Genomic DNA, 24,255 nt, shown 5'->3' with positions numbered 1-24,255 from the left:
AGGCTGCAATGACAGAAAGAGAGCGGCCATGAGCAGTGAGGGCAGCCGGCACCCCCAACTCGAGTCCCAGGTGAGGCTCAGTACCAGGCTGGGGCCACCGTCCAAAGAGGGAAGCAGGCCTTTCCTCCGCGTGGAGCTCACAGTCAGGGATGCCCTCCAGAGTCTCTGAAGCAGAGGCAACGTGGGCTGTCTGCCCAGAGGGGTGATGGAGGAGAGGGTGTGAGGAGGCAGAGAAGGGTTTGCGATGGCCCCTGAGCAGGATGGATGAGGGACCTTTTAAAGGTAAGACATGGGAGCGCACGGCTGGCTCGGTCAGTGGAGCATGAGACTCTTGGTATTAGGGTCATGAGTTGGGGCCCCTGCATCGGGTATGGAGATTCTTTCAATAAATAAAACTTTAAAGAAATAATACAATAAAATAAAAGCTTAAAAAAATAAGAGCAGCCCAGGTGGCTCAGCGGTTTAGCGCCTGCCTTTGGCCCAGGGCCTGATCCTGGAGTCCTGGGATCGAGTCCCATGTCGGGCTCCCTGCATGGAGCCTGCTTCTCCCTCTGCCTGTGTCTCTGCCTCTGTGTGTGTGTGTGTGTGTGTGGTGTCTCTTATGAATAAATAAATAAAATCTTAAAATAAAGTAAAATAAAATAAAATAAAAATAAAGGTAAGACACAAATTTGCCTTGAGTTTCCTGGGGGCTGAAGAAAAATATTAGTTATAAGCATCAGTTATACAACTAAAGGCATGCCAGGAGATACACAGTTTTTCTGGGGATTAAGGCCTAAAGAGAACATTCCCCATGGGACCTCCAAAATAAGACAGTGGTCACTGTCCTTGGGGCTACCCACATTGCAAATGGAATATGAGTATGTGGCTGTGCCAGTGGGCACAAAGGTCACATAGGGACAGCCGATTCATGAAACATATAATCTAATTATTCTCAAGTCTTTCTTCTATTTATTTTTAAAGTTTATTTTATTTTTTTAAAGATTTTTAAAATTTATTTCTGAGAGACAGACAGAGAGGCAGAGACACAGGCAGAGGGAGAAGCAGGCTCCCTGTGGGGAGCCCGATGTGAGACTCGATCCCAGGACCCCGGGATTACGACCTGAGCCAAAGACAGACACTCAACCACTGAGCCACCTAGGTGCCCTAAAGTTTTTTATTTATTTAAGTAATCTCTATTCCCCATGTGGGATTTGAACTCATGACCCCAAGATCAAGACTCGTATGCTTTTCTGACTGAGCCAGTCAGGTGCTGCTTTCTTCTTTTTAAAGTACAGAAAAAGGAGAAAAGAAAAGCTATAACCTTATCACTCAGCGAACACTGGTAATATCTATGGTCTCATCCCCAGATTTTCCTCTAAGTGTGCTTATTTAACACCGTACTATAGAGTTTTATATACTGATGTATATATATTTTTTAATTTTTATTTATTTATGATAGTCACACACAGAGAGAGAGAGAGAGAGAGAGAGGCAGAGACACAGGCAGAGGGAGAAGCAGGCTCCATGCACCGGGAGCCCGACGTGAGATTCAATCCCGGGTCTCCAGGATCGCGCCCTGGGCCAAAGGCAGGCGCTAAACCGCTGCGCCACCCAGGGATCCCTGATACATTTTTTTAATTTAACATCACTGCATACCAAAATACACTCTTTATAAACACTCAGTTCAATGGCTAAGTAGTCCATAATAGATGTACTCAAAATGACTGTGCTGGCCTTCTATTAATCATTCTTAAACTGTTTCTAATAATGCTGATAATAGAAATGACCATTTTTTTGAGAATTCATTACTAAGCACTGGATCAAGTACTTTTCTTTTTCGTTCTTTCTTTCCTTTTTTTTTTTTTTTAGTACTTTTCATTTTTAAAAAAGATTTATTTATTTTAGAGAGAGAGTGAATGTGTGCACGTGCATAAGCAGGTGAAGAGGGAGAGGGAGAGGGATGAGCAGACTCCCGAGTGTGGAGCCCAACTCCCAGGACCCTGAGTCAAGACCTGAGCAGAAACCAAGGGTCAGATGCTTAACCAACTGAGCCCCTCTGGCACCCCCTAAGTGCTTTTTATACCTTAAATAAGATCCTTCTCCTATTTAATTTTACAATAACACCTCTACACAGAGACTGCTCTTAACCATATTTTACAGAAGAAACTAGAGCCCAGAAAGCTCCCTAGCCACCAGTATGTACTACCTTCCAGTTCCTTGCTATCATAAATAACAATGCAGGGAACATCTTTTTACATTGTCCTGGGGTAAATCTGATGCTCTGAGTACCGCCACTCCTCCATCTCTATGACCCCAGAGTGACCACTGTCTGGTCAAAGGCTGGCTGCAGCTGGAGCACACTGGAACTAGGTATTGGAACTCCAGCAAACACCACCATCATACTGGGCAGTACCTAGCCCGAAAAGATCATCACTCTTAGAGAGTCCTAATGCAAGATGAGGAGGAACGAGACATATGGAACTGATGTGGAGGCAGGGCCGGAGAGAAGGCAGTAGGCAGAAGAGAGAAGGGAGTAAAGGAAGGCCTGTGGGGGGGAGGGGAGAGAGAAGGAGAGAGGGAAAGACAGAGGGACGGAGGGAAGGAGAGAAGAGAGAGAGATGGAGGAGTGAGTGGTTTGAAGCAGCAGTGGGAAGTGCGGATAGATAAGACTAAGAAGCTGGGCCCCGGGAATGGTGGGGTGACTAGTTAGGAGCCAAGGGGACAAGGATTGGAGCTGTTCTGGGGACAGGGTGAACAGTCGTGAAGAGTGCTGAGGCACAGCTATAGAGCTATAGCTACCATATTCTAGGCTTCCCTCACTCCCCACCTCTCCTTAAACTGGTCCCCAAGTCCTGAGTGACCAGTGCTGTCTCACACAGGTTCTGGGCTTCAGAGTGCCCCCACCCTGCTTCCCAAGGAACCCAGCACCCTCCAGTACCCCAAGTGCTAATTCACCCCAAGTGGTACCAAAGGGTGTAGGAGGAAAATGTTCTAACTAATGTCTAATTAAGAAAAACAAGAAATTAGGGCAGCCTGGTGGCTCAGTGGTTTAGCGCTGCCTTCAGCCCAGGGCATGGTCCTGGAGGCCCGGGATTGAGTCCTACATCAGGCTCCCTGCATGGAGCCTACTTATCCCTCTGCCTCTGCCTCTCTCTCTCTCTGTTTCTTATGAATAAATAAATACTTTTTTTTTTAAAGAAAAACAAGAAATTAAGATTACTAATAAACAATGTAGCTGTTGACAACAGAGCAAGCATATCATTTATAAAGAAACAATACATCATGAGGGCACACGCTCAGAAGTTCTTGCCGTTAGGATATGTGATCAAAACAGTCTGGAAACCAGTGCTCTGGGAGGAAGAATCTAGATTTTGGAGGTAACGTGTAGGCTTGGGTTCTAATCTCAGCTCAGTCACTTGCAAACCGTGTGGCCCTGAATGACTTACTTAGTGACCTTGACTCTGTTTCTTGGGGTATAAATCAGGGAAAGCCGCATCTGCCTGCAACATAGCTTACTGCAAAGCTGGGGTACAGCTGGGCCTCAGAGAGCTGATGTCACACTGGTGAACTGCCCACTGTCTTTCCTTACCTTGCCACTCAGGCGGTTTCTCTCAGCCCGGACCACATTGCCCACCATGTCACAGAAGTTCACCCCGTTTGGAAGCCTGTTTGGCACAGCGCTGTTAAATTGTGGGTACTGGTACAGCTCCGCCAGCATATTTTTATGGGCTATTTTCTGAAACAAAAAGCAGAATATAGAAATAAGGTCCATCATTTGACAGTTTAAAACTAATAACAGGATAGCTTCCCCTTTTCCTCATGAAGACAATATAACCAGTTTATAGAACACTGGAAAAAATAGGGGTGCATTCATGATCCCAGCACCTCTAGCCAAACTCCTATTGATGTTATTTCTGATTTTTCCCTTTCAGGCTTTGAGCACCTATATACAAATATGTATGTGTAACTTCACTCACTTTACAACACAGACACATAAACACACACACACACACACACACACACACACACACACACTTTATGTCCTGGTTTGTCCACTTTAGATTTTCCACACTGTTACACTGTCTTCAAATTTATCACTGGGAAGCCTGGGTAGCTCAGTGGTTGAGCATTTGCCTTTGGCTCAGGGCATGATTTCCGGGGTTCTGGGATCAAATCCCATATCAGTCTCCCTGCAGGGAGCCTGCTCCTCCCTCTACCTGTGTCTCTGCCTCTCTCTGTGTCTCTCATGAATAAATAAATAAAACCTTTAAAAAAAAATTGTCAATGAAGACATCCCATCATTTACTTAACTATACTCTCCGATTACCTCCAATTAATATTATAGTCTTTGATAATTTGGAGCATATAAGTTTCCTCCCTTTTGGGTTTCTTCATTTAGAAAGAACATCTTTTTTTTTTTAAGATTTTATTTATTTATTCACGAGAGACACAGAGAGAGAGGCAGAGACACAGGCAGAGGGAGAAGGAGGAGGCTCCATGCAGAGAGCCAGATGGGGGACTCGATCCCAGGAGTGTGGGATCATGCCCTGAACTGAAGGCAGACACTCAACCACTGAGCCACCCAGGCTCCCTAGAAAGAATTTCTTAAAGAGACAATAACTACAAAAAGTGTGAAAATATAGAAAATTGGAAAGAAGAGACAGATTACCATCACCCATGGCACCTAGTGAAAACATTCTCAGGGACTGAGCTGCTTTCTAACTGGGCTCTGGCATTGGCCAAACTCAACTGATGAACTGCTCTGACCCCGACTCACACAACCCGGGCCAGAGGTCAGCTCCACCATTTACTAGCTGTGCCACTTTGGCCAGGACATTCACACCATCATAGGTAGGATGCCAGTTTCGACCCACTCTCTCAACCATCAGGCTTTGTGCTGTGTGGGAATTTCCTGGGCTAAAAGGTGGAAACAGGGTAACAATAACAGATGGTTTCGTGTACTCTGACCTTTAAAAGTTTGAACACAGGGGCTTGGGGAGCCCTACCTTGTCATGTACCATCAATAAAGTATACTGTCCCCCCCATAAAAGAAAGTTTGAACACATATGACCTGGGTAGCTAAATGAGCACGTTGGGAAAATCTTCACTGGAGTGGGGCCTGATGGCAGCTGCAGAGGCAGCGGGCAGCCTGGCCATGGGCGAGTGACAGGCACTCTGCCATGAGCCAGATGCATGATGCTGGACAGGTTGCTGACCTACTTCTATCAGCTTCCTGTGGCGTCCAAGTGACGGACACAACTTGCTCTGCTGCATGAATGGGCCTCTTGGAGCGGGGCAACAGGCGGCTCCATGTGAGCTCACTCTAAACTGACTGTTTCTAAGAGGACAGACCTTGGAAGTTCTAAAAATAAACAGACAAATGACCTCTGGAACACTCTTCATTCTAGCCCTTCAAGGGTGGCATGAGAAATTCTAGTGTTATCAAGGTGCTCTAAGATCCTCTAAAAAGGGCACTCTGTGGTTTTCCTGCACCATCGCCAGCCAGGTGCCAAGTGTCCCCTCCCCAGGACTAAACTCTATTTCATGCCCAGCAGAAATCAGTCAGAAAGAGACCCAGCAATAGATCCCTTACCCTTCTACTAACGAAAGATTTGACATTCCTGGATTCTGAGCCTCTGCACGTATACTGTGATTTGCTTTGAGTCTTGTCTGCAGAAGAATGGAAGAGAAACAGGATGTGAGTAACCATGGGGTCTGTTCACCACTGTGCAGTAATTACAGCTGCGATTTTTCACTCAGCCTTAGCTGCCGGCTGCCAGTCACACTCTTAGTCTCATTGGACCTCACTTGCGCTGCTGACTCACTAAGATTCCCTTCCTGATGGGTTAGACTCCTTGCCCCAGGAGCACACAGCATGGGCTGTGAAGGCAGGCTGGGACCTGAATTCAGGACCTGCTGCAGACAAGCCGTTCCCTTGCTCCAAGCTGGTTTTCTCATCTATAAACTATGTTCACTGGCATCTACCCCACAGGTGGGGACATTATGAAGATTTAACGAGGGAATCCACATGAAAGCAGTGGTGCAGTGAGCCACATAGCAGGCCGTCTCTAAGTGTGCAGCCCTTCCCCTCCTAATGTGCCCAATGCCAGCAACTCAGATGTGAGGCTCCTTCAGAAGAGGACAGAAATATCCTCAGCTGAAATGCTGAATTCCCGCTTAACTGCATTTGAGATATTAACAAAAGCCGAACCCCACAAAAATACCAGCAAGGCTATGAGAAAGGATTTTTGCCTCTGTCTCTCAAGCCGCCGCGACTTTTCTCTCTCAAAGCCTTCTTTTCCAGCTCAAATCTCTCAATTGCCTTTAAAAATCAAAAAGAAAAGGGGCATTAGGGCGGTTCATGCAGATCTCTGACAGGGGTAGGGTCAGAGGTCAGGCCACTTCTCCTGTTGGTGTGCAAAAGTCCTGGAGCAAAGTTGGTGGCAGTGCCTCACTGTCTTTCCCCTAGGTGCTAGGGCCTTGGTGGCCATTGGTGTCACTGACCTCATCCCTGCCCCACCTCAAGTGTCACCACCAATACATTCCCCCACCTCTCCCTCTCTCACACTGCTCCTCCTCCTGGCTATGCCTCCTCTTGTCTATACCTCTGAGGGGTACAGGATTTGGAATGGGGTTCCAATCAAGCTCCATGGGTTAAAAGCTATTGGTTAAACTCTCTGAGGGGGGCAGTGATACCTACCTTCTAGGATCCTTGTAAGGATCATATATAAAGTATTGAATGCATCTTAAAACACTAGCACAGAGGTTACTACCAGGCAGGAGCTGCTCAATAAAGGGAAATTATTATTATTAATCACCATACCCTTGATTGCTCAAGAGATTTCTCTTGATCTGACTCCCCCACCCTTTGTTGAGGGAAGAAAAGAAAAATTAATGTCAGTGATCCAACAAGTTGTACTGATTGTCAACCATGAACCCAGCACTGTTCTTGGATAATAAGAGTTAATGAAGAATTATGATTCTGTGCTCTTGCCCTAGGAATTTACAATCTGTTTGGATAGTCACATCAGCACACATGGGCCAATTAAGTCCTAAACTGCTATGTTTGGGATTCAAACAAATGAGAGCAGCGTGAGTTGGAGCAGTCACAGAGGAATGCCCAGAGAGGTAGGACATGAGTGTTGGGGGGCATGATGAGGCAGCTGTCTGTTGCCCTCCAATAAACTGTGAAATGCCCCTCTAGCCTCCCATCACTTTATCCTAAATCGGCATGTATGTAGGTGTATGTAGATGGGGAAAGGGGTCATGTTGGTAAGTCTGTCGACACTGTTGTTCCAAAAAAGTAGCCCAAGAAAAAGTAGCATGATGAATGAATTGAACGGGTATACGCCAATGTTGCAAAACAGCAGCATCTCTGAGCCTTATCAGGGTGCCATTGTAGCCAATATTATCTGGGCCTTGGAAGGATGGACAAAATTTGTATACAGAGAGAGGAGAAAGGATAGATGAACATTGGAATAAAAACAAATTTCAGGGGAAAATGTGACACCAATGCTGGGCTGTTTGCCTTTGGGATGAGAGCAGTACGGACAAGGGGCAAGTCAACTCCTAAACCTGGCAGGTGACCAGCATTGTTGGGGAATTATTCAGATATACCAATTCATTAGAGAAGCTGACGTCTGCCTTGGGTCATGAATTCTTTATTTACAATTCATGTAAAATAGATTTTAAATTGTAAAAACTAGTAAATATTTTACAAGGTACAAAATCTAATAGTCTAGTCACAAGTCTTCCTACCCACTGCCCACATCCTTAGTTCTTGCCTAGCCTTCCAGAGAAATCCTGTACCAACAAGAGCACACAGAACATGCAGTCCTGTGTGATGCTCTTTACACTTTTAGTTTTTAAAAATGTTGCAAGGGATTCTGATGATCACTTAGGTGTTGGTGGCACTGCTCCAGGTAGCTGAGAATATGAGGCTGAAGTACAGCAGAAAAGCGAGAATTTGCAACCCTATCATTCCTTCCATATATATTTCCTGAGCACATGCTAAAGGCCCATCAAGGATGCAGCAGAGAGCAGTGAACACCATCCCTGCCCTCCAAAGGTTCACAGGTTAGTGGGGAGCAGCCAGTGATTATGAAGTGATCAGTGCTGCCATGGGGAGGGACACGATGCCAGAAGTGTGCCCAGAAGGGGCATCTACACTAGTCCTGGGGTGGAGGACACAGGGAAGGCCTTTCCAGAGTGATGAGCTGCAGGAAGAGGAGCCTGCTGCAGTGGTGTGGATGGTGGAGCTGTGATGTGGAGTGGGGGAAATCTCGAGGGGAGGGAGACTGGAAAGGGGAGCTAGGTGAGGTTCATGGCCAGAGATGAGGGAAACCCACACTCAGGGCATGGAAGAGGGAATAGAAATAGGACTTGGCTACATGGGACGCAGGGAGGAGGACCTGAGGCTCACTCGTTCATTAGTACACATCTATTAAGCGCTTCTGAACACACCAGGCGCTGTGCTAGATGCCAGCCAGCAGGGACACAGGAGAAACTAGTCTGGCTAAGGTACTGACTCAGGAGAAGCAGCCACACAGTCAAGGCCTGGTGAAGGTAGAACAGGGCAACCCGCAGCCAAGAGAGGCCAGCAGGGTAGCCTGGGGATGGGCTCTGGTGGCAAAGGCAGCTCTGACAGATCTGGCCAGCTGCTTGGGCAGAGGACAGGTAGGACAGGCAAAGGGTCCTTTCCTCCAGGTCATGTGAGGACCCTGGGTTGCTCCTGCCAGCCCCTTCCTGGAACTGACTGGTGATGAAGACCACCTGAGGGGATACACCAATGCTAGGTAATCTTGAAAAGCCACTGGATCCTGCTTCTAGGAGGAAAACATCCTTTTTCCTGGTTTTAAAATTATCATTTAAAAAAAGCCACAGAACTGACACATAAATAACATTCCTATTGTAAAATACCTAAACATTACAGAAATATATACAGTAAAAGATGCTTTACTTGCCTTCCTCTTTACCCTCTTTCCAGAACTGACCCTACTGACTGGTGTGTATCCTTCCAGACTCTTCTCCTACACATTGGTATGTATGGAATGTCTCTCCTATGAGCCGGCACTCTTCTCTGCCCCGATTTAAGGGTCTTTGTGGGGTTTTTTTGTTTGTTTTTAAATTATTTTTTTTCTTTGTCAGTTTTAACTAATTCTTGCAGCAGCCCTATGAAGGATACTTTATTACTGTTATCATTTTCTAGAAGATGGAGGGCAGCCCTGGTGGCTCAGTGGTTTAGGGCCACCTTCAGCCCAGGGTGTGATCCTGGAGACCCGGGATCAAGTCCCACGTCGGGCTCCCTGCATGGAGCCTGCTTCTCCCTCTGCCTGTGTCTCTGCCTCTATCTCTTTCTCTGTGTCTCTCGTGAATAAATAAATAAAATCTTTAAAAAAAAAAAAAAAGGAGATTCACAGAGATTAAATAATTTGCCTAATGTCACAATGTGAGAAAATAATAGACCAGGAATTTAAAGTTAGACAGTCTTACTCCAGAGCATATGCCTCTAGTACTATAACCTCTCCCATGGATATGTTCACAAACACAGATACAAGGTTTCTTAACTTACAGGCAATCACACCAAATAGTGTGTGTCTGTTTTGCCTTTACTCACAATTCGATTGGTAGTGTAGGGGCAATCGAAACTAGTGGTCTCATTGCTGCATGACTAAACAAGTTTAATCTCTGTGAAAAGCAATTTGAGGGGATCCCTGGGTGGCTCGGCGGTTTAGCGTCTGCCTTTGGCCCAGGGTGCGATCCTGGAGTCCCGGAATCGAGTCCCATGTCAGGCTCCCAGCATGGAGCCTGCTTCTCCCTCTGCCTATGTCTCTGCCCCTCTCTCTCTCTCTGTGTCTCATGAATAAATAAAATCTAAAAGAAAAGAAAAGAATAACCCTAAATATATGTGTTCTCTATTTCTTTTCTTTTAGATTTTATTTATTTGACAGAGAGAGAGAGCACAAGCAGGGGGAGTGGCAGACAGAGGGAGAAGCAGACTCTCCATGGAGCAGGGAGCCTGATTCAGGGCTCGATCCCAGGACCCCGGGATCATGACCTAAGCCAAAGGCAGATGCCTAAATGACTGAGCCACCCAGGCATCCTGATTTCTAAATGCATATAAAAAGTTCTAGAAGGATACACACCAATTATTGATGGTTACTTCTAAGGAGTAAATTGGGCTGGGAGTGAAGTGACTTTCAGAGTTTATTTAATATACTTGTCAATGGTTTGAGTACTTTATATTTTAGAGAGAGAGACTGTGTAAGCAAGGAGGAGGGGTGCAGGGAGAGGGAGAGAGAGAGAATCCCAAGTAGACTCCACGCCAAGCAGAGCCCAATGTGGGGCTCCATTTCATGAGCCTGAGATCATGAGTGAAACTGAAAGCAAGAGTGGGATTCTCAACCGACAGAGCCACCAGGTGCTTCCATTTGAATATTTTAGAATAAGGATGCATTACCTTGCCATTTAAAATTTAAAAAAATAAAACAAAAAGACAGACTCAAAAGATGAACTGGCCCCAAAAAGTTAGCGCTAGAAAAGTTGAGGGGAGAGGGTAAAACTGAAAACTATGGAGGCAATGACCAGCTCAGGGCCCTGGGGCTGGAGGAACTTGCTGGAAAGTAAGCTGCCAAGGGGGATGGGGTCAGGAGATTTAGAGTGAAGCAGCAGAAAATATTTGCAAAAAACACATCTGGTAGAAGACTGTTACCCAAAATACACAAAGAATTCTTAAAACCCAACAGTAAGAAAACAACTCAAAGAATGGGGCAAAGACTGTAATAGACACCCCAGTTAAGAAGATCAACAGATGGCAAGCAGGCACATGAAAAGATGTTCAATTCCACATGTCATTAGAGAATTGCAAATTCAAACAAGGAGACATTGCTATATACTGATCAGAATGGCCAAGATCCAGCATGCTGACAACACCAAATGCTGGTGAGGATGGGGAGCAACAGGAGCTCTCATTCATGGCTGGTGGGAATGCAAAATGGTGCAGCCACTTTGGGAGATAGTTTGGCGGTTTCTTAGAAAACTAAACATACTCTTGCCATCTGGTCCAGGAATCGCGCTCCTCACTATTTACCCAAATGAACTGAAAATATATGTCCACACAAAACCCTGCACAAAGATGTTCACAGCAGCCTTATGTATAATTGCCAAAACTTGGAAACAACCAAGAGGTCTTTCTGTAGGTGAACAGATAAATAAACTGTGGTGCATTCAGACAAAGGGACCTTCTTCAGTGCCAAGAAGAAACAAACTATTGAGCCATGGAAAGACATGAAGGAAATTTAAATGCATATTACTAAGTAAAAGAAGCCAGTCTGAAAAAGGCCGCATACTGTATGGTTCTAACTCTATGTCATTCTGCAAAAGGTAAAACTATGAAGACAGCAGAAAGTTCAGGGGTGGCCAGGAGTTGGCAGGGCTGAATAGGAGAGGCACAGAGGATTCTTAGGGCAGTGAAACTCTTCTGTATGATGCTACAAAGGTGGATATATGTAATTGCACATTTGTCAAAACTCACAGAATGCACAGCACAAAGAGAGAACCCTAATGTAAACAACGAATTTGGGGTGATAATGATGTGTCAATGCAGGTTCATCAACTAACAAATGTACCACTGTGGTGATGGGGAGCTTGTCCAGGTGTGGAGATAGGGGTATGTGGGAACTCTGTCCTTTCTCCTCACTTTTGTTTTGAACCCAAAACTGCTCCAAAAAATAAAGTTTACTAATAAAATATATCTTTCAGATCTCCATTGTGCAAATGTGCTTTCAGATAAGTGGAGGAAGCCTTGTATCGGGACCCGTAACTCACCAGGCTGTTGGGACTCAGATCTAGCTCGCCAATCGTTTGATTCACCTGGTGTATGGAGCCAATAAGGCAGGCTGGGAGGTGAGTCTGCTAAGGAAACTCTCTGGGTACTGATCACACAGGAAAAGGACAGGGCTAGCTAGCCTGGCTCACTCTCTGAGCTGTCTCTTCACTTAACAATTTCCTTTACAAACATTCACACTTCTTTTGTCATTTTAAATGAGTTGCTTTATAAAGTCTAAATGAAAATTAACCATATCCTAGACACCTCGGAAAATATAAAAAGAATCATCCAATACGCTACCATGCTAACAACTTCTGTTAGGATTTGGGGAAATTTTCTTCCAGTATTTTTTATAACATACATTTTACATAATTACAATCTCAGCGAATGTCTATTTCAGGACTCGACTTCTCTTCCGCTCATTATTATGATCATTCTCTATAGAGCTAAATAATCCTCATAATATTTTAAATGGCATTATATGAATCCATTTAGAGAATGCGCCTTAATACATTTAACTGTCCCATGGCTATTGAATATTTAAGTTGTTCATAATTTTTTTATGATAAATAATGCCGTGATGCACATAGTCAGAGAGCTGTTTCCATGTTTGGGATTGTTCCTTTAAGGGAGACTTTCAGGTGAGGGATGACTGGGTTAGAAGTATCTCAACCTTGTTTATCACTATTGAAATCTCTGCTCAGCTCAAGGGCCGCTCTTGTTATCCTCTTTACGTTTGCATTTCTTTCTGTCTTAGACTCAATTGGTCTAGGAAATATCCTCATAGAAGCCCCATAATCCTATCACTCCTCACTGCCTTCATATAAAGCAGAGTTCACTCCTTTTTCCATTACCCTCAAGGGTTCTTACAGATCGGAGGATACTTGACAGATGAAGATGCCAAGAAAGGACATGATAAAGCATAGGAAGTGAAATGGGTTAGTTAGGTTGAGATGAGTGAGGGATTAAGAAGAAAGAGGGGACATTAGAAAAAGACCCAGGAAAGTGAGTCTGAGAAGCAGACCCTGATGGGATCACTTGTGCTCATCTCCAGAAGGGTTTCTGAGAGGTGCAGAAGATGAGGGGATGCAGAGGGGACACCTGCAGCTTGGCTGGCAGCAGCAGGACTTGAAGGTCAATGAGCTCTTGATGAGACCAGAAGACCTGGGGTTATTTATAACCTGAGAGGGTTATTTGCCAGATGAGCTCTAAGGTCCTCCAGAGATGGGCTTCTGAGGGTCCCTGGCATAGAGCTCAGAGTCAGAAGGGAGAGGAGATCAACAAAGGCAGGGCTAGAGAAGTCAGATGCTGGAAGAGGCCAGGGTGGGGGTGAGGTGGGGGAGGGAGGATGCCAGAAAGGGCAAACTCGGAGCCCAGGTAGAAGGGCTGGCAGGTGAGAAGAGGCAAGGTCAAGCTGAGTGAGAACAACAAAGTTGGGTCTTAAGCTCATTTGTCTGAGGGGCAGAGCGCTGCACCAGGACTTCTTGGTTGCTATGTATAATTCTTAGGAAAACAGAAGAGAAAGAATGAGACAATGAAGAAAATGAGCTTTCCCCCCTTCTTCTTCCCTGTTCTTTCAACAAATATTTCCACACTTCTTCTTTGGGGCCCTTCCTGACGATCTTAGTAAAATAAACTCAAACCATCTGTCATGGTCTCAGATGCTTTTGGAGGATTGGTAGGGCTTAACTAATTGAAAACAAATTAACAAGCAGATAGGAGAGGGCCGATAACTTGGGTCACAGATGCAGACATTAGTTACACATCTGTGGCAGGTGTATTTGGTCTGAGTTGTAGACAGCACCATAGAAGGATACAGGGTGGATTGTCCTCCAGGGTCTTCCTCACAGCATTCTTCACCTTGTTCTGTGCATTGAGAGATACAGTCAGGTACTCATCCACTGGTACCATTGGCAAGGCAGTGACATTGATGACATCCATGTTACTGAAATAAGCCATCGTCCAGTTTCTTGTAAACTTAAGAGCCTCTCATTTCCTACCCCAATCTTGTTTTATGTTCAACCAGCCTCCTGGAAATCACAAACAGCATAGAACCATCTTAGAAAACACAACCACAGGGATCCCTGGGTGGTTCAGTGGTTTAGCACCTGCCTTCAGCCCGGGGCATGATCCTGGAGTCCTGGGATCATGCCCCACATCAGGCTCCCTGCATGGAGCCTGCTTTCTTTCTCTCTCTTTCTGTGTGTGTCTCTCATGAATAAATAAATAAAATCTTAAAAAAAGAAAAAGAAAACACAATCTGGCAAGCTGGGCTGCAGGCAACGTGGAGAATGGAGGCAATCCTTTTGCCAAGCCCTTCTGAGGATTTCAGACATACACTCTTCTTTTCCTGTTGATACACCCCACCCACCCCGTTCCCATGAAAACTGTTTTAACATTTAAAATCAGGAGACTAGAGTGCTGAAAAGGCCAGAGCTCCCGGCCGCCTAGCAAACCAGTACCCAAACTAGAAAAGACACCAAAGTCCCATCTCTCTGAGACTCTTCTGCTAAGTCAGAGATTTGGCTTAGATTCCCTAAGTCCCTTTTCAGCTCTCAGATGCTATGACACTGGGTCAGTCCATCTCCTCGGCCTGAGGCTCCCGACCTACCTGAGGCTTCCTGCTCCCTCCCAGGAAACCAACCCCATCACTACTTTTCCTCCTGGCTTCAGAACACTCCAGCAGGACTGCTTTCCTGGGTCTATTGGCCAGGAGTTCAGACTACCATTCCTGGCTCTTCCATGGCCAGAGCTGGTGGCACAGGCCTGGTTCTAATGAAGTAAAAGACTCAGATGGGCCCTCAGGAAGCTCATATGTAATGGAAGGACGGAGAAAATGTAGTTTAGTGGGAAAATCGCCCCAGGGGCTCTTTCACCACATTCTTTTTCTCGCCTTCTGCTCCGCCTCTTTTCCCCAGCCATGCACCCTGTATGCCTACCCCTCTGTCCTTCCTCCTGGTCCCTGCTCTGCTATGCTCCTAGCACCTCTAAGCCTTTTCACATGCTGTTCCCTCTATTCCACACTCATCCCGAGATATATCTTTTGGAAAACCTTCTCTTCTAAACAATGTGTTTGTTTCTTTTGTAGGCTCCAAGCCTCATGACCCTGAGATCAAGACCTGAGCTGAGATCAAGACTTGAGCTGATGGGCAGCCCAGTGGCTTAGCAGTTTAGCGCAGCCTTCAGCCCAGGGCCTAATCCTGGAGACCTGGGATCGAATTCCACGTTGGGATCCCTGCATGGAGCCTGCTTCTCCCTCTGCCTATGTCTCTGCCTCTCTGTGTCTCTCATAAATAAATAAAATCTTAAAAAAAAAAAAAAAAAAAGACCTGAGCTGAGATCAAGTGTCTGATACTTAAGTGACTGAGCCGTCCAGGTGCCCCTCTTTTGGAAAACCTTGAAATACTCCAGGCCATTAGTTACCACCCCTCCTCTGGGAAGTTCAGAATCCTGCTTCCATCTCTCCATTACAGCACTTACAATTCTGAACCGGAATTATTTGCTTCCGTAACTTTCTCCATTAGGCAAATTATTAATCCCCATAGATTAGGTACTCTCAATATTTGATTCCATTTTAGACTCACTCACCATACTTCTTTCTAGTCCAAAGAAGCTTGGCACTGTCCCAAGTCAGTTAGATTGCAGGAAAGGCTGTCCCAGGCCCAGGTCACTATTATTTCCTCCTTTTGCTCTATAGGCGAAGGGGAGAGGGTAAGGAGGCAGCAGGTGCATCGCAGGGCTTCTCACTTTCCTCCAACCTACTCCACAGCATGATTGCAAAACTATACCATGTTCTCTGAGAAGCAGCCTTAGGGTGACTCTATCAAGAAGCCTCTTGCTTTAGCTTGACATTCTTACTCATGCCTTAATGAAAGAATTGGCTATTATTATGGTTCTTAAAATAAATGCTTAAAATACATACTCTGTTCTCCTCTGAATTTTCATCATACCTTTTTAAGTATTCTCTGAAACATGATAAGTTTTTACTGTCTCTCCTTGGGGAAGAAAAAAAGGTTGGGGGAGAAAACAATTTGCTGAATATCTAGCTCATGTACAATTTGCTGAATATCTAGCCCATGTCTCTCACTGTGCAGTTCTGGCAGATGAGTGGAAGAGTAACACTCTGCCCTCGTGTGGCACAGATTCTGGCAGCTGAGATTCAAGCATATTAAACAAGTTAAAACACTGCTGACTTTGGAATCAGACTTTTGTTCTGTTTTTTTTTTTAATATTTTATTTATTTATTCATGAGAAATACAGAGAGAGAGAGGCAGAGACACAGGCAGACGGAGAAGCAGGCTCCATGTAGGGAGCCCCACATGGGACTCGATCCTGAGTCTCCAGGATCATGCCCTGGGCTGAAGGTGGCGCTAAACTGCTGAGCCACCGGAGCTGCCCATAAATAATATTTAAAAAAAAAAAAAGAAAAACTTCAGCCGCTCAATGACAATTTACTGAGTACCCGTCAGAAGCCAGCAGTGTGCTTTTACTAGGGACCTGGTGGTGAGCTAAGCCAGACTTGATCCCTGCCCTAGTGGAGCTTATGCCTACTAAGGGAGACATGCAATAATCAAATGATTATATAAATAATTGTGAATTATTATTATTATCCTGTGACCATTGCTTTGAAGGGAGAATGTAGTGCTATGAGATGAGCTGATATTAGGTATGGATGTAATCAAGGCTTGAAGGAAGAAGAATAGGAGTTAATTAGATAAAGGGGAAGGATACCATTCAAGCAGACAAGAGCAAGTGTAGAAAGGTAGGAAAAGGCTAGATCTATGTGTTACAGTAGCCACGAAACATATGTGACAATTGAGCCCTTGGAATCTGCTGAGTGTCACTGAAGAACTGAAATTCTATTTATTATTCATTTATTTATTTATTATTTTTAAAAGATTTTTATTTCTTTATTCGTGAAACACACACACACACACACACACACACACAGAGAGACAGAGACACAGGCAGAAGGAGAAGCAGGCTCCATGCAGGGAGCCAGATGTGGGAGTTGATCCTGGAACTTCAGGATCACGCCCTGAGCCGAAGGCAGGCTCTAAACCACTGAGCCACCCAGGAATTCCCAGAACTGAAATTTTAATTAATTGAAACTTAAAAACTGAAGCAGTATAAATTCAAAAACATTGATTATATGGGGGCACCTGGGTGGCTCAGCCAGTTGGACTCTTAACTTCTGATCAGGTCATGATTTCAGGATTCTGAGATCCAGCCCTAGCCCCTGTTAGGCTCTGTGCTCAGCAGTAAGTGTGCTTGGAATTCTCTCTCTACCTCTCCTTTTGCCCTTCCCCTAACTCCTGCTTGTCCTCTCTCAAATAAACAAAAAATAAATTAAAAACAATGTTGATAAGATGAAATGATAATATTTGAGACACACGAATTAAATAAAATACTCAATATAATCTGATTTTTAAAAATATTTAAAATATGGCTACTAGAAAATTCTAAATGACACATATGGCTCACATTATGTTTCCATTGGATAGTGCTGGATTAAATCGCAGAGTTTGGTTCTAGGGCATAGAACTCTCCGTTTTCAATGCACTGGGGTGTAGTCGGAAGATAATTGCACTTGGAGCCAGAGGCCCACGGGATCTGGCTTTCACTGGATGGATGACCTGGTGCACCCACCGGGCACCCAATAAATATCCCTTGAATGGCTCTGGGTTTATTTTTCAAATGGAACCAATAATATACACTGTTAGGACTTCGGGAGATCTGGCGTTGATTCTCGAGTAGTTCTCTGCCCTTGCTTGCTGTGTCACCTTGAAGTGGTCCTTGGGACTCAGTTCCCCCTGCTTGTAAAAGCTGAAGAGTCGGGATGTGGGGAGGTGGCAGTCTGCGCAGAGGGCAGGGCAGGTCATCGTCCGTCTGTACGTCTTACCTGGAAACATCCGCGGAATCCGACGAACTTGGGACCGGTTCCCCCGAGAAGTTCTGGATGGGACACTCGACACCTGTTGCCCCCACATCCACCAGGAAGGGGTGCCCTTTGCTTTGTGGTCGGGGAGGAGGAAGAGGAAGAGGAGGGACTTCGGGGAGAGGCCCATTTTGCTACGGTGAGTCCTGGCGTTCTCAAGGCAACGCTAGGCGCAGTCACCGCTTCCACTTGTCCCACAACAATGAACAGCGGCGAGCCACCTCCGCGTCCGCTAGACGCCGTTACCACGGTGACGGCCCCGGGGGCTGGGACCAGACCAATGGGTTTGTGGGGAGGGCGAGTGTAGTTCTTCTCCCCAGTATATAGCATGAGGAATGTAAGTGACTCCAGGAGATCGCCTCCGAAGTCGCTCTAATACACAGGAGGCCGTCCTGAAGCGTTTCTGGTGCCTTGCGTAGGCTTCCGTTGTGCACCCCCACACGCCGGGCACCCCCACCTTCCGCGATGGAAGAGTCCGGGGCGGGGATGCGCGTGCGCACACAGGCGGGGGGGGCGGAGCAGCGCCGGAGCCGTGGTCGCCGTGGGTGACGCGAGCCCCTGCCGGCAGTTTCCCGCAGGTATTGGGGTGCGTTTGGAGCCGGGCTCCTGGGATGCGCAGGGTGTGAGCCCAGCGTCGCTCCAGGGCCGGAGGAGGGGTTGGACGCCCGGGCGTCTCCCCGGGGAGCCAGGGCTTTCCCCGCCGCTGGGGCGGCCCGAGGGCGCGGGACCCGGGGCAGAGGCGGGTTCACCCCAGGCCCCCACCGCCCTTCTCCAAGTGGGTTTCCCCGTTTATACACTGCGGTGGTAATTCCTCCCCGTAAATCGGCTGCAAAGGGAATTAAAGGGCATGCGTGTGAACGTTGGTTCTGTACCGTTAGTTGAGCCCCGCGGCCCCGGATGGCAGATATCTGCGCGGCACGTACTTGGCTTAGTTCTGAACTCTTCGAGAATCCGATGAAAGCCAAAAACTGCTCCCTCACCTTCTTGTTAGATTAAAATAGGATGATGTATGTTATGGCCCATTGCAGACTGTAAAGCATTGCACATCGATGACGTGATTATCCCCAGCGCAGAGGAGCAGACCTTCTTGGAAGACCTCTTCCACCATTTCTCCACCGCGTGATTGGGGAGAAGTTACTTCTCTAAAAGCTTCAATTGTCCGATCTGGTGTCCGGGACATAGTTACTTTGATCTGTATTTCTCAGGGTGGCTGTGAGTATCAAATGCGGTGGCTTTTTATAAATTGTTATCCCTGATTATAAATAAAGAAGCCCGAGGCCCAGAGAAGATTAAGCCTTAGGGTCCCAGGGGGGCTGAGCGTCAGAGCTGTGGTTGGAACCCAGATGCTGTCCATTCACTTTCTTAGAGCCGAGCCCTCTCTCCCCCGGGGAATTTCACTAGCAAGACAGCTGCCTTGGGCCAAGGGGGTCAGCTGGGACCTCTGGGTCCACACTGATGTTCCAGGATCTTAGGGTCTCAGCCAAAGTTGTTTGTGGAATATTGAATATGACTTAAAAGGCATCTCGTCCAGGCACTTCCTTTTCCTTGTCTGTAATATATTGATAGTTCTCTGCCTAAGGGTTATGAGAATTAATAAGGTCCTGAGGGAAGTGTCCCCCGTTAAAACCCTGAGGAACAAAGTAACTTGGGGGATTAGCATGCAGTTGAAGAGCAGAGCCAGACCTGGAACTTGGTCTGTTGTGTCCAAGGCAAGGCTTGCAGGGTGATGAAATGTTCTGTATCCTGATCTGGAGGCTGGCTACACAGGACTGGGGTGGCTGGGAGGGGCTTATGTGTAGTTGAAATTCATGAAGCCATACATTTATGATGTGTATACTTTTCTATGTTACACATAAATATACAAAAATATTTACCCCACCTTCCCACCCCCGAAACGGGCAGTGTCAGTAAATCAACTTCACTGGGCCTGTATGAATTGCATAGGTTGCAATCTGCTGAAGGCAAACAGTTGGCAGTGTCAGCTCTGCCATGATGTGGGTGGGCCTCCTCCTTCCCCTGGATGCCTCGCCTACCACACAGGACACGTGACCTTCTGACATAGGACTGAGTAAAGGGGCACCATTATCACTCTGAAACTGAAGTATAAATACAGCTTCGTTTCTTCACAATGCCCTTCACAAAGGGGCAGGACCTCCTGCCCCTAGGTGTGATTCTTACCAGCATACAAGAATGAGCAGGATTGCCTTCCTTGCTCTAAACTGTAAATCTGGTGATGTCAACTTTTTTTTTTTTTTAATTTATTTGAGAGAGCACAAGTGGGGTGGAGGGGGGAGAGGGAGAAGCAGGTTCCCCACTGAGCAGGGAGCCCAATGTGGGGCTCGATGTCAGGACCCTGAGATCATGGTCTGGGCTGAAGGCAGACACTAAACTGATGAGCCACCCAGGTGCCCTGATGATGTCCACTTGTGATGTCAACTTGTGACAAAACTTCAAATAGGCAAGTTAGGCCCTTGTCCCTGGTGAGTAAGTTGTAGAGCCACACAGACCTGCGCTGAAATGCTAGCTCCCACTTAGGACCTTACTCTTTCTAAACCTCATCTGTTCAATGGGATAATAAGAGAAGTAAACAAAGGGTGGCTGTGAGAGTTGAGGTGTTTCATGCAAAGGGTTCATTTAGCATCCTCCCTGGCCCATAGTGAGCTCTTGGCACACGGGTGCCATCATCAGGATTGTTAAGAGCCACATGATAATGAGATCCCTGGGTGGCGCAGCGGTTTGGCGCCTGCCTTTGGCCCAGGGCACGATCCTGGAGACCCGGGATCGAATCCCACGTCAGGCTCCCGGTGCATGGAGCCTGCTTCTCCCTCTGCCTGTGTCTCTGCCTCTCTCTCTCTCTCTCTCTCTCTGTATGACTATCATAAATAAAAAAATAAAAAATAAATTTAAAAAAAGCCACATGATAAGATGTATGTTTTCATGACTTAAAGATGGTGGTGTAAGGTCATTGACCCATGTTTGTATCCGTGACATTTTCTGATGGTAGGAGAAGGGAGCATCGACCTTTCCTTCATCGGGCCAAAGATGCCTCTCTTTGGGAATACGTTCAGTCCTAAGAAAACGCCCCCTCGGAAGTCCGCTTCTCTCTCCAACCTGCATAATGTGAGTATCACTACTGGGCCAATCCCAGTGTGTAGTGACTGGAGCATCAAGCCTGGCCTCTGATGGAAAGTGTGGTCCTACGGAGGCATCCCTGTAAGGAGGACATCCTTCTGAATCACATGATTGCTATTGTTAAAAATATTTTTAACTCCTGGGATGGCTCAGTCAGGAGAGCATGCAACTCTTATCTTGGGGTCATGAGTTTGAGCCCTGTGTTGGGTGTAGAGATTACTTAAACAAATAAACTTAAAAAAAATTTTTTTAAACTCCTGTTTGGAAATCATTGTCAGAGTGTGTTCAAGACCCTAGTAAGACAGTCAATCTCAGCATGATTTGCCTCTAAATGGTATTAGCCAACTTGCCTTCACTTTATTACCAAGACTTGGCCAGGAATTGATTTTAATCATGTCTAAGAATCAAATTCATTCTCAAAGGATGATGTTTTGCTACCATTAATGGCATTCAAGGTGTGTTGAAGTTCTAGATGCAGCTCCTCAAGGGCAGGGCTGGTTGCATTCATCCCAGAATCCCCCAGTCCCAGTCCTGCCACAGCCTGGTTCCTAAGTGAGTTGTAGAAACTGAAAACCACATTACAGACCAGCTACAATTAAAGATTGGGTGTTAGCATTTCACACCTTTTATGAGACCTTATTGCTCCATGGTAAGCGAGGGATATTTTAGGGGCTCACCACCTCTAAAAACAATTTTCTACTTTATTAAACTTTACAGTAGGATTTCTTAACTATTAAGTGCCCAGCCCATGTCAAATAATTCAAATTTAGGCATATATAGTTTTTCCAGAAAACATGTATAATAAAGTGGGTGTTTCTTCTGGTTTGAAAGTGTTTATTGTACCTTCTTTGGTTTTCTGACTTTGAACAAAAGTTATGAAATGTGCCTGGTGATGATTTGAGAAAAGAAATGAATTCCTGAGGTAGTACAGTTAGTGGGAGAGGTGCTGGGACTGGCGTCTCTGGGCTCCCAGCCAATGTCTTGTCCACAGCTGGATCGATCAACCAAGGAGGTCGAGCTGGGCCTGGATTATGGAACCCCCACCATGAACCTGGCGGGCCAAAGCCTGAAGTTTGAAAATGGCCAGTGGATAGCAGGTGGGCTGACGTCTGCCATCGTATCCAACAAGACTGTGGGAGGAAAGCCCCCGTGTAACCTTTGATTCTGTCCTTCCACCAGAGACGGGGATTAGTGAAGATGTGGACCGGAGGGAGGCTCAGCGGCTCCGCAGGCGGAACCAGCAGTTGGAGGAAGAAAACAATCTCTTGAGGCTAAAGGTGGACATCCTGCTGGACATGGTGAGGAGGGGAATGGAAGGGACCCCTAGGCTTTCCTTTCAGGGAGGCCCCACCGAGGGGCCATTCCATTCAGCCGATACCCCTAGATGCCCATTTGTCCCCTGGTAAGTTGCTTGGAATCCAAAGATGGAAGTTAGCCGGAGTCCCTACTTGCCAGGCCTCACAAGTCTAGCAGGGAGATGGACAATAGACACAGTGACAGTGCTCTCTGGGTAAGAGCAACACTTGGAGTCTGTGCAGCTGTGGCATCAGCACGTGGGAGAGAGCAGGTCCTTCTGCTGAGTCAGGAGGGACCCAGAGGAAGGGATGTCTGAGCTGAATGTGGAAGAATAAAGTGAGGCACGGAGGGTGGGATGAAGGCATTCCAGGCAGAAAGGCTTGGCAGTGCCCCATACCAAGCGGACATTCTCCAGGACCGGGCACCGACCTGCTGAGGAGTGTGCTCTGTGCTGGTATTGATTTCTTGGGCCTGCTCAAGAAGGCCCAGCAGGCCGTTGGGACCAGGACTGTAGGTGAGAGCAGGTGAGAGCTGACCGGGGCAGGAGAGCTTGTGCCGTCACAGGTCCTGGAGCTAACCCTCCTGGTTCCTCGTGTGGCTCCACCACTGGCTTTGTAACTTTAGCAAATGGTTTCACTGCTCCTGTGTAGAAACTTAGTTTCAATCAATACTGTAGGCACAATAACAGGATCTGCCTCTACATAAAGCACTTGGAATAGAGAATTGCCCAGAAGCGTAGCTCTTTTTTTCCGCAGTAAGCTGACCTCTGATTTGGAGAGTAAAGTTTCTGTCCCTGTCCTAAATATCTCCCATCTTCTACTCTAAAGTCCACTGAACCATCCTAGTGAGGGAAGTGGCATTCTTTTTCAAACATTTTCCCCCCTAATCACCATTATGTGAGCTATAGCTCAGAAACAACTCAGACGCTAATTCTTTATCCTTAAAATGGTCCATTATCTACCTTTTTCATGCCCTGAGGGCTGCTGTCTTTAAGGCAGTGAATGCCCTGCGATCAATTGTAGGTGACCAAAATGTCAGTGTGGAGACAGTGGGTTGTGACTGTTCTTTATGTACTGGCAGCCCCCGGTTGCCAGGTGGTTGATTCTGCCCAAGTCAAAGGAATTCCTATGGGAAAGGTCAGGGTAGTGTGAGAGAGAGGCCATGGGGGCCTTTTCCCGGTGCATGCAGCTGCCCTTGCTGGCAGATCACAGCCCAGAGGGGTCCTTCTTTCTGCTGGATCCTTCTTTCTAATGGTCTGCTGCCCTAATTTCAGCTGTCTGAGACCACTGCTGAGTCCCACTTAATGGAGAAGGAATTGGAGGAGCTGAAGAGCATCAGTCACAGGAGGAAATGAATCACCCTGAAGACATTTGTCAGGAGGAAAGGGAGAAGCCCATCGACCAGAGGAGGGGGATGTGGCTGAGAGTTTTTTGTAGCTGAACTGCTGGATCAGGTCCTGGGAGAGAGTGTCATATAGTGGGGCCCAAAGGCACTGGCCACATCGGGTTGGCAGCGGGAAGGTACAGCATATTGGCAGAAACCAGGACTCCAGTCCAGGGCGGTAAGCAGGAACGAGCCCTGGGGTGCTGTCCAGGGGTTACTTCACGTACGAATGGGCCATCCCGGGCTCCCTCTCCCTGGACTGATGCTGTTTGCCGAAGCCACTGGAGTTCACTGTCTCACCCCTCATGCTGGTGCTGTGGCACCAGTCGTTCTAAAGAGCCTTGTATTAGGGGCCTAGGATGAATGGCCCTCCCAGTTCTCTGCCTCCCAGGCTACTCTCTCTGTCCTTTAAAGAATACTCATTCTACAAATTTACAACCTCTTCTGGCTTCGGCCTCTCAGTGGCAGGCACCAGCCTCCCTTGGCAAACACTATATTTTTGTGCTACTTTCCTGTTCACACTACTTTCTAAGAATTAAATGATGATATGCAATTGATCTGTGGCCAAAGTGACTGAGAAATGGCAGCAGCAGTTCTCGAAGAAGTAAATGGAGCCTGGAGTCTAAACCTCTGTTTGGCTGTCCAGAGACAGAATTTTTAAGTTGTGGGGAAATGTCACCGTCGCAGAAGCATTCCA

The 24,255-nt window shown here is 46.6% G+C and overlaps 2 protein-coding genes across 3 annotated transcripts in view; one reads left to right on the top strand and one right to left on the bottom strand.

Annotated features, from left to right (window-relative positions):
* The window catches only part of FAM227A (family with sequence similarity 227 member A), an 83,853-nt gene extending 68,135 nt beyond the window's left edge, over nt 1-15,718 (bottom strand). Inside the window, exons 1-6 of the mRNA XM_041757495.1 lie at nt 15,398-15,718; nt 13,627-13,839; nt 11,809-11,879; nt 6,235-6,304; nt 5,576-5,652; nt 3,572-3,718 (exon numbers count right to left, since the gene is read on the bottom strand). Coding sequence (XP_041613429.1) covers nt 3,572-3,718; nt 5,576-5,652; nt 6,235-6,304; nt 11,809-11,879; nt 13,627-13,768 — 507 coding nt within the window. The 5' untranslated portion in view covers nt 13,769-13,839; nt 15,398-15,718. The remainder of the gene's footprint in view (nt 1-3,571; nt 3,719-5,575; nt 5,653-6,234; nt 6,305-11,808; nt 11,880-13,626; nt 13,840-15,397) is intronic.
* Nucleotides 15,719-18,180: 2,462 nt separating this feature from the next.
* On the top strand, nt 18,181-24,115 carry CBY1 (chibby family member 1, beta catenin antagonist). Of its 2 annotated transcripts, none has more exons than XM_041757496.1 (6): nt 18,181-18,325; nt 18,776-18,959; nt 20,752-20,867; nt 21,871-21,976; nt 22,059-22,177; nt 23,449-24,115. In XM_041757496.1, the coding sequence occupies exons 3-6, from the start codon at nt 20,790-20,792 to the stop codon at nt 23,527-23,529; spliced, it is 384 nt and encodes a 127-aa protein (XP_041613430.1). In that variant the 5' UTR covers nt 18,181-18,325; nt 18,776-18,959; nt 20,752-20,789; the 3' UTR covers nt 23,530-24,115. The 2 variants fall into 2 exon arrangements, with proteins under 2 accessions (XP_041613430.1, XP_041613431.1); XM_041757497.1 differs by having other exon boundaries at nt 18,240-18,333.
* Nucleotides 24,116-24,255: the final 140 nt, after the last annotated feature.

The sequence above is a fragment of the Vulpes lagopus genome, chromosome 5, assembly GCF_018345385.1.
Source record: "Vulpes lagopus strain Blue_001 chromosome 5, ASM1834538v1, whole genome shotgun sequence".
In the NCBI taxonomy this organism is placed as follows: Eukaryota; Metazoa; Chordata; class Mammalia; order Carnivora; family Canidae; genus Vulpes; species Vulpes lagopus.
The sequence above is the reverse complement of the archived record's forward strand: the minus strand, read 5'-3'. Positions and strand labels throughout refer to the sequence as shown.

Coding starts and splice junctions, on each gene's coding strand:
- CBY1 (XM_041757496.1), top strand. CDS start 20,790: ATGCCTCTCTTTGGGAATACGTTCAGTCCTAAGAAAACGCCCCCTCGG. Junction 20,868..21,870: donor CTCTCTCCAACCTGCATAAT/GTGAGTATCACT, acceptor TCTTGTCCACAG/CTGGATCGATCAACCAAGGA. Junction 22,178..23,448: donor TGGACATCCTGCTGGACATG/GTGAGGAGGGGA, acceptor CCCTAATTTCAG/CTGTCTGAGACCACTGCTGA.